At 63.2% G+C, this 12,137-nt stretch overlaps 1 protein-coding gene across 2 annotated transcripts in view; it reads left to right on the top strand.

The window, feature by feature from the left end:
* BCAR1 (BCAR1 scaffold protein, Cas family member) overlaps positions 1 to 12,137 on the top strand; it is a 94,882-nt gene that overhangs the window by 71,771 nt on the left and 10,974 nt on the right. For both annotated transcript variants that reach the window (XM_051974662.1, XM_051974661.1), the window contains exon 2: positions 7,240 to 7,905. In XM_051974662.1, the coding sequence (XP_051830622.1) occupies positions 7,240 to 7,905 (666 nt within the window). The remainder of the gene's footprint in view (positions 1 to 7,239; positions 7,906 to 12,137) is intronic.

Here is a 12,137-nt window from a genome sequence, read left to right as displayed (position 1 = left end):
GGAAGCTCGGGGTGCCGGGTTTCTGGGCAGTGAGCCCCCCAGCTGGGGAGGTAAATCTGGCCTCTGCGGAGCTGCTGCCCCCAACTCCCGCCCCAGAGCCGCACTCGTCTGCGGACAAGCAGATTCTCGCCAGAACCTTCCTGGTTTGGAGGTCGACTCTTCCTGGATCCGGCCGGGGAGGCTGACCGGGGCCGCAGCCGCTTCTGGACCTTGTTCCAGGACCTTGTTCCAACTCCTCCGACTGGCTTTCCTCCCTAGGAGACTAGGGGAGCGTGTGTGTCTCAGAGATAACACTTAGCTCTGGGAGGGCACAGGCTCTCATTCATTAGCACATTCCGGAAGTGGTTATTTAATACCTACTATGCGCAGGTCTCCCTGGAGACCTGAGGAACCAACTTCTCTCTTCCTAGAGTTTTGGCGGGCCGCGACGCTGGTGGGCCCGGCTTTGGGCGTCCATCTCCTCCGTCCTTTCCCGTCGGTGCCTCGGTGAATGCTCTCCTAATTTAGAATCCCCCACTCCCACAGAGAGCCGCCTCCCGGACTCCCAGGGCCGCCTTCGGGGCACGATTTCTGGCCGGGCTCCATAGGTGTCCCCCCGCACCCGTCGGCCAAGGGACCTCTCGGCCCTTAGAAGTCGGGAGCCCGTGGCGGGGGGAGAAGGGGCTGGGAGACGGAGTCTCTGTCCTTGGGTCCGGCAGCAGGTTACAAACCCCTGGAAGAGGAAAAACCAGAAGATTGTGTGGGCTCGGTCCTGAGGCGTTGAGGTTCTGAGTCCACCGCTGTTTGTGGGGCCTCCGTGCTCCATGGAGCGAGGAGAGGGACGGGGCGGAGGTTCCCGCTCGCTGGCGGCCTGTTTTCTCCCCCAATTGTAACATCCCCGTGTCCTGGGATGCTCTGATTGCAGCCGATGCTCACAAGCGCCAGCCCTTGCCAGGTAGGCTGGGGGTGGATGGGCGAGAAGCTTAAGGCCTGTGAGAGGGGGCGGCTTGTGTGGGGACTTGGCCCTCCCGCCCCCAGCCAGTCGCTCCCTTCTCTGGGACCTCGGGCCTGGCTCTGTTTCCGGCAGTTCCCGGGCTCGTCCCTCGGACTACGGCCTGAGGCCCCAGTGGCAGCCGGAGCGAGGGCCGAGCGGGGACCCCTCCCCGCGGTGCTGAGGAGGCTGGGGCTGCGTGCCTGCCGCGCCGGGCATGGCTGGGGAAAGCCGGGACGGGCAGGGCCCACGGAGCCGCGTTATCCCAAGTGGAGAGCCCCCCCACCCAGCCCCGCCAACACCCAGTGCTCACAGCTGGCTGCTGGTGGCAGGTGAAGCAGGCTGGGGGAGGGTCTGTGCCTGTGGTGACTTGGCGCTGGTGCCCGGGGGGCCGTTCTGGCCGTGGGGGCGCGGCCTGCTCTGCTGGGCTCGGGGGGGCTCACCCCCTGCCAGGCCGAAGCCGGAGCTCTGCGCCTTGTCTGAGGCAGGTTTTCTGGCAGGCAGCGGGGTGAGGACGTTCTCGTTCGCCCTCCCAGTGCCCAGGGCACAGAACTTCCCCGCTTACTAAGGAATTCTTGGTTGATTCTCCAGGGGTCAGCTCTAGGGCAAGCGGGAGGGATGCCAGGAGGGCCGGGTACTGGGGCCAGGGAGCTCCCCCCACTCCGGCTGCAGCCCTTCTGGCGGAGGTCACTGTGTTTCCTAGGACGGCCGCGGCCTGGGCGGTTTCCATACTCTCTGAAGGTGCTGCCTTTGGTCTCTCCCCCTTCTCTCCCCCCCGCCCCGCAGTGATCCCCATGGGGGATAGGGCCTCAGGACAGATGGCACGGCCCAGATCTGACCAGAGGAGTCTCTCCTTCCCCAGGCCCCCCCATCACCACCAGCCGTGTTCGAACCAGGACTGTACCAGGGATCAGACCTACGTAGGCCTGCGTAGGACCTGCCGGTATTGTTGGAGCATCTGTGGGACACACACAGAGAGTGAGCAGGACAAGGCAGCTCAGGTGGAGCCAGTGGCCAAGCTGGGCCCCTGAAGCTGGGCCGCCCCCAAGGCTGGGCCCCCAAAGCCTGCCCCCCAAAGCTGGGCCCCCAAAGCCTGTCCCCCCAAAGCTGGGCCCCCAAAGCCTGCCCCCCAAAGCTGGGCCCCCAAAGCCTGTCCCCCCAAAGCTGGGCCCCCAAAGCCTGCCCCCCCAAGGCTGGGCCCCCAAAGCCTGCCCCCCAAAGCTGGGCCCCCAAAGCCTGTCCCCCCAAGGCTGGGCCCCCAAAGCCTGCCCCCCAAAGCTGGGCCCCCAAAGCCTGCCCCCCCAAGGCTGGGCCCCCAAAGCCTGCCCCCCAAAGCTGGGCCCCCAAAGCCTGCCCCCCAAAGCTGGACCCTCAAAGGCTGCTCCCCCCCAAGGCTGGGCCCCCAAAGCCTGCCCCCCAAAGCTGGGCCCCCAAAGCCTGCCCCCCCAAAGCTGGGCCCTCAAAGGCTGGCCCCCCCTGAGGCTGGGTCCTCTGAGGCTGGCCCTGGGGGGGAAGTAGAAATTAAGTGGCTGGGGGTGGGGTGCTTCTCTGGAGGCAGGGTCCCAGCATTGCTTTGCCTGCAAGGCCAGAGACCATAGAAGCCCTTGATGGGGGGGACCCCACACCGCTCACTTTCTCTCCCTGTGGCCCTGAGACTCTGGAGGGCCCCTGCCCCAGCCTCAGGGGGCTCCCAGGGGAGCCTGGAGGAGGCTGGGAGGGTAAGGTGTGATTAGCCCGGCTTTCAGACCTTGAGGTGCCTTAGAGGGCTTTTTGGTCCGGACCTTGTTTGGGGATGGAGCCCAGGCCCACGGGGGCGCGATCACGTGGCACATCCATGAGTAATAAATCCCGCTGGTGCGGCCCTCAAACGCCCGCCGGGAGCCCTGGGGGCCAGGGACCCGGTTCCCATCACGCCCCAGGGCCTCGGGGGAAGAGCCGAGGCTCCTGGGGATGGGGAGCCAGCTGCGGGTCGGGGAGAGCCGAGTTCAGAGTCAGCCCTGGACGCTTCCTAGCTGGGTGACGAGGGGAGTCCCAGGGCCCCCGAGGAAGCTGTGTGGCGGAGGTTTCGTCGGGTAGATCCCTCAGTCCCGGCCTCTGCTTTATTTTCTTTGGCTCCGTGTGCCGGAGCCTTTCCTTTCATTTCTCAGTATTTGCACCCTCCCTTCTAAGAAAGGAAAACTAGCAAACTTAGCAAGAAGGTTACCCCTTGGAGAGCTGGGCAGCCTTCTGAACCCGGAGTCCTGCCGGAGACGCCTCCCCTCGCACGGAATCACCTCCCCGCCCGAGGTAGCTGCAGCCTGGGCTCAGGGAGGAATAGACTATACAATTAGCCGCCTCCTGAGCCAGGACCTGCACAGACATTACAATGAGCTCATGGGTTGGGGGGGGGGAGGACCCGGCAGCCAGCCCGCAGAGGGGCCTGTCCGGGATTAACTCCTTAGGGCCTTGGGCCTTCCCACCTGGAGTCCCGGGCAGGTCACCTGAGGACAGCTTGCCCAGAGCTCACTCCCCAGCCCAGTGCGAGGGGTGGCGTCTGCCCCAGGAGCCCAGGGGGCGGCCGGGGGAATGGTCCTCCCGAGGCAGGGTTGAGCCTTGCTGGGAGCAGGAGGCTGCTGCTAGTGCCCACCGTTCCCTGGGCCCGAGGAGAGGGAGGAGGCCTTTGCTGAAGGGGAATTCCCTCTCGTCTCCGGGTGGGCTGGATTGGGTGGCAGCCCCCACCCCCAGGCCTTGGGACTGACAGCCTCTGACTGGGCTAGAGGGGAAATTCTCCCTCTGACTCACTTTCCAGGCACTTCCTGTCCATGGGGAAGGTGTAGGGGGAGGGGTGGGAGTTAGGCACCCAAAATGGAAATGGAGCCTGGGGGGGGGCGCGAGCTCCTCTGTTCTGGGGTCACCGCCGTAGGCGGGCCCTCCCCCTCCCCCCAGCAGCCGGCTTTTGGCCAGGATGTAATTCCAGAGGGGAGGCCGCCTGGAGACCATATTTGGGAAGTCTGCTCCCGGGCATCTCGGCTCGCTCCCCAGCCGGCTCCGACTCATTCATAGCTTTCCCTCTGAGTCCCGGGGAGGAAGGAAGTGAGCCTGGGTGGGGTGGGAGCACGGGCTGGGAGAGAGGGAAGGGTTAAGTCCCCCCCTGCCTCCCCCACTCTCCCCCTGCCTCCCCCACCCTCCCCCTGCCTCCCCCACCCCCCACCCTTAGATGATTATCTGGCCTAGCTGTGTCAGCCCCGGGACATTCAGAATTCTGGAATCCCGCTAGGACCCAGATCCGGCTTGGCCGGGAGGGGAAAGGCCTTGGCCAAGGTTACACGGTAGCCGAAGAGCCGAGCTTGCCGCCAGGGGCCCACCCTCCGCCCTGCCCAGGCATGGGTCAGCTGGGGGGCCGGGCAGGACCCTCCCCCTCCTCTCCTTCCCCCTGCTTTCTTTCCAGCCCCCTCCCCCCTCCAGACCCCCTGAGTCCCCACAGAAGGGCCATCCTGTTTTTCTGTTTACATTCCCAGTGATTCTGTTTCCTCTTGGCTTCCAGCCACCCCAGGTCTGGCCCTCCCTGGGGCCTAGAACAGCTGGACTGGCCTTGTAGCAGTTTTCCTGGGAACTGCCAGCAGGGAGCCAGCCTGGCTGCCCGATCTTGGAGAACGGCAGCTGCTTGGGGCCCCCAGCCCTTCCCCCTCCCCCCCTCATTGTTTTGGGGAAAGGAGAGACAAAACTCACGCCTGGGCTGCTTTTGGGGTTCTGGGGCCTGCCTTCAAATCCCAGGGACTTTGGGTAGATCATTCTTGATTTCTCCGGGCCTCAGTTTCCCCTCTGTAACTTCTGAGCTTTCCTCATCTCCCCGTTTGTGAGCATGGGCCCAGAGCCCTAAGGCAGAGCAGAGGGTGGGCTTCCTGGGGAGGAAAGCGATTTTTTTGCCCCTGATCATCTGGAAGTGGTTCATCAGCTCTGCTCAGATCCCTCCGGTGCCGGAGATCTGCTCCTATGGGCTTCGACGTCACTGGAAGCCTGTCCGTTGAGTTTTCTCGTAGACATCGTGGATTGTCTGGAAAGGGCTGGGTTTGCCTCGTTCCCCCACCCCCACTGCTTCCCATTCTGAATCGGGCAGAAATGGGAGAGTCATTTACGTAGCTCCTCTGTGTGCCCCAAGATGTGCTAAGTACTAAAAAACCCAACTAGTTGGTCCTCATAAAAACCCTGCAAGATGTTCCCATCTAACCTTCGAGGAAACTGAGGCTGCCGGCGGTTGTGACTTTCCCTGCTCTCCTGGCTCCGGGCCCCGCCGAACACTTGTCTCGGGCCGCCCACCTTGCTAGTTGTCCCCATCAGCTGTGGGTCCGTTCCACAAATCGGGGTTTGTTAGGTGGCTCCCGGGAGGGATGGGAGACAAGTGCTCCCGGGCAGGGGGGCCGGTGGCCCGCCCAGGGAAGGTGAGCAGGACCTGGCCAGCATCCTCAGGGGGGCCTGGAAGGCCTAGGGCCGGCGGCTTGTGCAGCGCCCCAGTGCCGGGGCAGCGCCATCCGGCCCCTCAGCCTGGAGCTCCTGTGCCTTCTGGGGGAGGGGGCCGCAGCCCAGGCCGGCCTCCCGCCGATGAGCGGAAACCGCTCCAGCCACGACTGGCCTTCCGCAGTCTGACCCTCAGGGAAGTGAGTGTGTGGGACCCAGGACTGCTTAGTCCCAGCCCTGAGGCTGTGGCTCAGGGGCCGCCGTGGTCTGGGCCCAGCTGCCTCGGGCGCCGGGATGGGTCAGGTGGGGCTGGTAAGTGAGCCCTCCCCCACCTGGGCCTTGCTGTTGGGGAGAGCTTGGGGGGGGGACTGGTCCCCCTTAGTGCCCGCCGTGGGCGTCCGGAGCGGAACCAGTGTCCGCAGTCACGGCTTCCCACGGGACTCTGCAGCAGGACCTCGGCCACTGCACTTGGAAGGAGGCCGTGGGGCGCCGGCCCTTCCCTGCAGCTGGGGAATTGAGGAAGACACCCCAAAAGGTTGGGGTCCCCTGGCCGTGAGTTTGGCGGAAGAATTTGCCCTCAGTCCCCAAATGAAGGGGCGGAGATCCGACAGCAGGCCCCTTTCCCGGGGAGTTTAGCAGTCGGAACCCGGGGGAGAGTTTTGTGGGGAAGGAGACGAGGACTGGGGGACGAGCCAGAGCGGTGGCTTCTGCCCCGACTGACCAGCAGAATCAGGATGGGGCCCTGTCGGTGCTGCCCCCCAGGCCGCCTCGCCCTGGGACTTCCGCCTCTGCCAGGTGGAGTCACCGAGGGCAGGCCGGGCAGCTGGCCAAGCAGCTCGCCCGGCCTTGCTCGGGTCCCACCCTGCCCCGCTGGCTGCGGGGTCCGAGGAGTGGCTGCCGGAGCGCTGCCCCCCAGAGGGCTTCCGAGGCGGTGTGGGGAGGGGTGGCTGCCGGGTCCTGAGCTCCCCCTGCCGTGCTCCCCCTGCCGAGCTCCCCCTGCCGTGCTCCCCCTGCCGAGCTCCCCCTGCCGTGCTCCCCCTGCCGTGCTCCCCCTGCCGAGCTCCCCCTGCCGTGCTCCCCCTGCCGTGCTCCCCTCACCTTCCTGCCCCCGGCTCCCCCAGGCTCTGGGCCCCAGAGAAGGAAGTGCTTCGGGTCCCGGGGCCTCCGAGCCCACTCGGGTTGAGTTTAGAAGGGAGGTGAGGGCCCGTCTCCGGGCTGGGGCGCCGCAGGAGTTCCTGACCACTCTCTGGTAACGCACCTGCTGGGCGTCCTTGGCCGAGACTTGGATTGTGATCCCCGGCCCTGCCCCTCTGCTGCCGGCCTGGCGAGGGCCTCCTGTGCGGCGGGAGCCGGGCCCTCGGAGGGAGCCGGGACCCTCTCCCCGCGAATCCCGGGCTGCTCAGGGGCCCCCAGCAGCTGCCCATGTCCCTCCTCGGCCGGGGGAGGGAGGCGCAGGTGGGGAAGGGGGGCTGGCCCTGTGATGGCACAAGAGACCCCAGCCCTGGGGGTCCCCCGGAAATGTAAAGGAGGGAGATTTAGGGAAGCGGAATTCTATTCAACCCAGCAAAGAGACCAAAATGTAATGGCCTTCATTGAACTTGGCTGGTGGTCCAGGCCAGTGGGATCCACAGCTTCAGGAAGGGGGCAGAGGAATGAGGGGATGACGGGTCCTGGCTGGGTAAAAAAGCTGCGGGGGAAGCCCCCGGTGCTGGCGTCGGGGGGCGGGGGCTGTGCCTGACTCGGGGCCTCCCCCGGAGCCTGCGCTGGGGGGGGGGGGTTAGGCCGGGGGAGACCCTCCCTCGTTCAGTCGGTAACCCCCCTCTCTCTCTCCCCAGAACGTGTTGGCCAAAGCGCTCTATGACAACGTGGCCGAGTCCCCCGACGAGCTGTCCTTCCGCAAGGGCGACATCATGACCGTCTTGGAGCGCAACACTCAGGGGCTGGATGGCTGGTGGCTCTGCTCCCTGCATGGACGCCAGGGCATCGTGCCGGGCAACCGGCTCAAGATCCTGGTGGGCATGTACGACAAGAAGCAGGGCGCGCCGGGCCCGGGGCAGCCGCAGCCGCAGCCGGCCCTGCCCTGCCACCCCCAGGGGCTCTACAACGTGCTCTCCCCCGCCTCCCAGTACGCCCCCATGCACCCCGCCTATCAGCCCCAAGGAGAGGGCGTCTACCTGATCCCGGGCCCCAACAAGGCGCAGCAGGGGGTCTACCAGGTGCCCCCTGCGGGGGGGCAGTTCCAGTCTCCCCCGGCCAAGCAGCCCCTGATGTACCAGAAGCAGACCCCCCATCACCAGTTCCAGAGCCCAGCCCAGGAAATCTACCAAGTCCCCCCTTCGCTAAACCCCACACTGGACGTATACCAGGTGCCCCCCGGGCCCGGGAGCCCCCCTCAGGACATCTACCAAGTGCCCCCCTCGGCCGGGATGGGCCAGGACATCTACCAGGTGCCCCCCTCCATGGACGTGCGGAACTGGGAAGCGACCAAGCCACCCACCAAGGTAGAGTTGCTGGAGGGCGCCGCCCGCCCCGTCCTGCCCTTTGTGTCCAGGGTCCCACGGGTCTGTGGTGCTCTGGTCATTGTGTGGCTGTCCGGTGCGCTCGGGGCAGGGAGGGGGGCGGGGCAGTGTGTGGTCAGCCCACCTGGAAGGGGCAAGGAGCATTTATTAAGTGCCTCCTGTGTGCCGGGCAAGGTCCTACGGGCTTTACTGGGGACGCTGGGAGGGAGCTTTACGGCTGAAGGACCTACGGCAGTTATGGTCACTCAGCTGGGAAGTGTCTGAGGCCGGTTTGAGCTCAGGGCCAGCCGAGTCCAAGCCCAGCCCTCTCTCCCCCGAGCTAGCCCCTGCCTCAGCACCGCGGACCTTACTGGGGCCAGAAACCAGGTGGGAGCAGGATGGAGGGGGCTCGGATGGGGACAGAGGCGTCCTGAGAATCCTGGGGCCAGATGGCACGGGCAGGGGGCAAAGGGACAGAGACGTCTCGAGTCTGGGCCAAAGAAACTATGCAGGCTGGGGCGGGGGGTGTATGCTGTGTGTGTGCCCGGTGGGACGGGTGCCACAGTGTGCCAGCTGCAGCACCCCCACACGTGGGCCCCCCGGAGCAGGCAGCCCCTCCAGGCCCGGGCCACTTCCTCCTCTGCCAGCCGGGCCAAGCGCGCCCCTCCCCTCGCTCGGCGCTTGGATCTCCTGGAAGGGGCCCAGCTTGTCGGACACGGGCCCGGGCCGGGGGTCTCCAGCTCTGCGACCCGCGGGTCTGCACACGAGCTCCCGACAGCGCCTCGCGTCATTTCAGGCTTGTGCTGGTCCGGCCTCCTCGGTCGGGCCGTAGAGCACCTGCCGGTCCCGGCTCTGGGGGAGGAGGCCCGGCCCCTGCCTCCAGGGCATTTAGAACCCCCGGGGAAGGTGACGGACTCCTGCTGGGCTGGCAGTGGGAGGGCGCCAGAGGGGCTCTAGCCCCGGCCTCCTCGGCCAGAACTGGAGGCGAAGGCGTCCATGGGGACCGGACAGGACGGTTTGTGCGTCCTTCCCGCCCACCAGGCCTTCTGGTCCTTTGTGGCCTGAGGCTCCGGAGCCTCGCCCCTGCCCCAGACGTCCTCCTCCCTGTCACGTTCTGGTGGGAAGGAGCAGGGGAGGCGCCTGGAGGGAGAGGCCTGGGGCCGCAGGCGGCAGTCCCTGAGAGGGGCCCGCCCAGCGTTGCTCAGGCTCAGGGGCGTCGGTCGGTTCCGAGATGCCGAGTCCTCCTCTGAGGGAACAGGCCCCATGTTGGGGGCTGCAGGCGCCTTGGGGGTCTGGGGGGCAGAGGAAGCCATGTTCTGTGTCATAGAATGAGGTAAAGGGCTAGTGAGCAACAAGGGAGAAAAGGAAGGTGGGAGGGGGTGGAGGGGCGCACAGACACGCCCCAAGCGGGAAGGGGCTGCGCTGGAAAGCTGCTCTTGCCCGCGCTGCAACCACCCCGTCCTGGGGGCAGGGTCCGCCTGGCAGTGCCCGCGCCCTCTTCCCTGACAGTTTAAAGTCTCCCTCTGCTCTCATAAGGGCTTCCTCTGTCTGGGCTGGGCCGTGGGAGGAGAGTGGTCAGCCTAGAAGGCCTGGGCCTGGGCCCTCGTGAAGGCCCCGAGGAGGAGACGTCCCCTGGCACCTGTTGGCAGGGCCCATTTCCCTTGGCCCTGGGGGAGGGTGCTGCAGAGAGGGAGATTGCGGCTTGGGTCGGGAGAGTGGTCTCTGAGACTTAGAGGCTGGAGGGCCATTTGTCAGGAGGGGTCGTGAGCAGGGATTCTGTGCAGCTTGGGATGGCTCAGGGGCTTGGGCCCCCGGCTGGTGCTGTCCCTGACCAGCTGGTGCCAGGGGGAAGAAGGGCACAAGAAGGGCGCTGCTCCACCAACCTGGTCCTGGGGACCTCGTGGCTTCATAAGCTGAGTCAGGTCGGCCTTCGCAGTTGCCTCATCCCTTCTCTCTCTCTTTTTTTTTTTTAATAACTTTTTATTGACAGAACCCATGCCAGGGTAATTTTTTACAGCATTATCCCTTGCACTCACTTCTGTTCCAACTTTTCCCCTCCCTCCCTCCACCCCCTCCCCCAGATGGCAAGCAGTTCTATACATGTTAAATATGTCATAGTATATCCTAGATACAATATGTGTTTGCAGAACCGAACAGTTCTCTTGTTGCACAGGGAGAATTGGATTCAGAAGGTAAAAATAACTCGGAAAGAAAAACAAAAATGCAGATAGTTCACATTCGTTTCCCAGTTTTCTTTCTCTGGGTGTAGCTGCTTCTGTCCATCTTTGATCAATTAAGGCTCTCTTTATCAAAGAGATCCACTCCCATCAGAATACATCCTCAGACAGTATCGTTGTTGAGGTATATAATGATCTCCTGGTTCTGCTCATTTCACTCAGCATCAGTTCATGTAAGTCTCACCAGTCCTCTCTGTATTCATCCTGCTGGTCATTTCTTACAGAACAATAATATTCCGTAACATTCATATACCACAATTTACCCAGCCATTCTCCAATTGATGGGCATCCATCCAATTTCCAGTTTCTGGCCACTACAAACAGGGCTGCCACAAACATTTTGACACATACAGGTCCCTTTCCTTTCTTTAGTATCTCTTTGGGGTATAAGCCCAGTAGAAACACTGCTGGATCAAAGGGTATGCACAGTTTGATAACTTTTTGAGCATGGTTCCAAATCACTCTCCAGAATGGCTGGATGTATTCACAATTCCACCAACAATGTATTAGTGTCCCTGTTTTCCCGCATCCCCTCCAACATTCCACATTATCTTTCCCTGTCACTCTAGCCAATCTGACAGGTGTGTAGAGGTATCTCAGAGTCGTCTTAATTTGCATTTCTCTGATTAATAATGATTTGGAGCATATTTTCATATGTCTATAGTTTCAATTTCCTCGTCTGAGAATTGTCTGTTCACATCCTTTGACCATTTATCAGTTGGAGAATGGCTTGATTTCTTATAAATTAGAGTCAGTTCTCTGTATATTTTGGAAATGTGCCTCATCCCTTCTCGCTGCTTCTTGGGCTCCTTAAAGAGCCTGCCGGAGCAGCCCTTTTCCGGGTCCCTCCCCTGTTCCTGTCCGCGAAACATGACCTTGTAATTCCCACGTTTTCTCTGATCAGGTGTGAGCCGCCCAGGGGCAGTAACAGCCCCTCTCTGCTGGGCTCACGGGGCGCAGCCGGGGACATGCCACGTGGGCTGGAGTGAGCCGGGCATTCCTGTGGGTGGGAGGGGGGAGGAGCAGAGCCCAGGGTCCTTTGGGGGACAGCCAGTGCCACGGGGGTAGGGCAGGAGAGGGTCAGGCAGTTGGAGTCATGCGGTAAAGGCTTTTCTGGGTCAGGTGAGGGGCTCAGCCCTTTAGCAGGTGGAAACCTAACAGGCTCCTGAGCTTGGGGTCCTGCTGTGGCCTCAGACACTCCTGGCCGAGCGCCCTGGCTCAGGAACCGTGCCTCCTCCCCAGGGGGCACGGGGAAGCTTGGTCATTGCTATTCTCCCTGTGAGGAGAGGTGAGGTGGGGGGCTTCGGAGCCTGTGTTCTTGTGGAATGGGGGGAATGGGGGGAAACTGCAAAAATATGGGGAGAAGCTTCAGTGCTTGTGGGTAGCCAGGGGTGACTGGACTTGGATTTGACCTTGAAAAACGGGACTGCACTTGGGGCTTGACGAAAGAGGGGGAAGGGCTTTCCGAATCAGCTGTTCCCTGTGACCGGCCCTCCTGGCAGATGGGTGTCTGCAGACAACCATCAGCCTCACGACGCGGGCGGTCTGTTCCTCCCTGACAGACCTCCTCCTCTGGGGGAGTTGTCTGGGTCTGCCTTCCCATCCACCCCCGCTCCGGGGAGGGTCCAGGCTACCAAAGGGTTCCCTTCCCGCTTTCCCTGATTAAATGGAGCCGTCAAGGGCTCGTCCAGTTCTTTGGGACCTCATTTGGGGCTCTCTTGGCCATTCCCTTCTCCAGCTCATTTTACAGATGAGGAAACTGAGGTAGTGGAGGGGAAGGGACTTGGCCAAGTCACATATTTTATGCTTATGGACTTTCTTGCTATATCTGGTAACAGAATAAAAGGGGGACACGTGGCCCCCCACCCCTACAGAGAAGGGAAGTCACTTTGAGTTGCGCTCCGTCACTTCCTACTGGTTCTCCCTTCCACCATGGCCTGTACCAAGCAGGCCAGAGCCAGGCCCTGTCGGCCCCCTCCCCCGCAGACATGGCTGGGC

This window comes from Antechinus flavipes, chromosome 2 (genome assembly GCF_016432865.1).
Source record: "Antechinus flavipes isolate AdamAnt ecotype Samford, QLD, Australia chromosome 2, AdamAnt_v2, whole genome shotgun sequence".
In the NCBI taxonomy this organism is placed as follows: Eukaryota; Metazoa; Chordata; class Mammalia; order Dasyuromorphia; family Dasyuridae; genus Antechinus; species Antechinus flavipes.
Note: the sequence above shows the minus strand (reverse complement) of the source record. Positions and strands in the feature narration are given on the sequence as shown.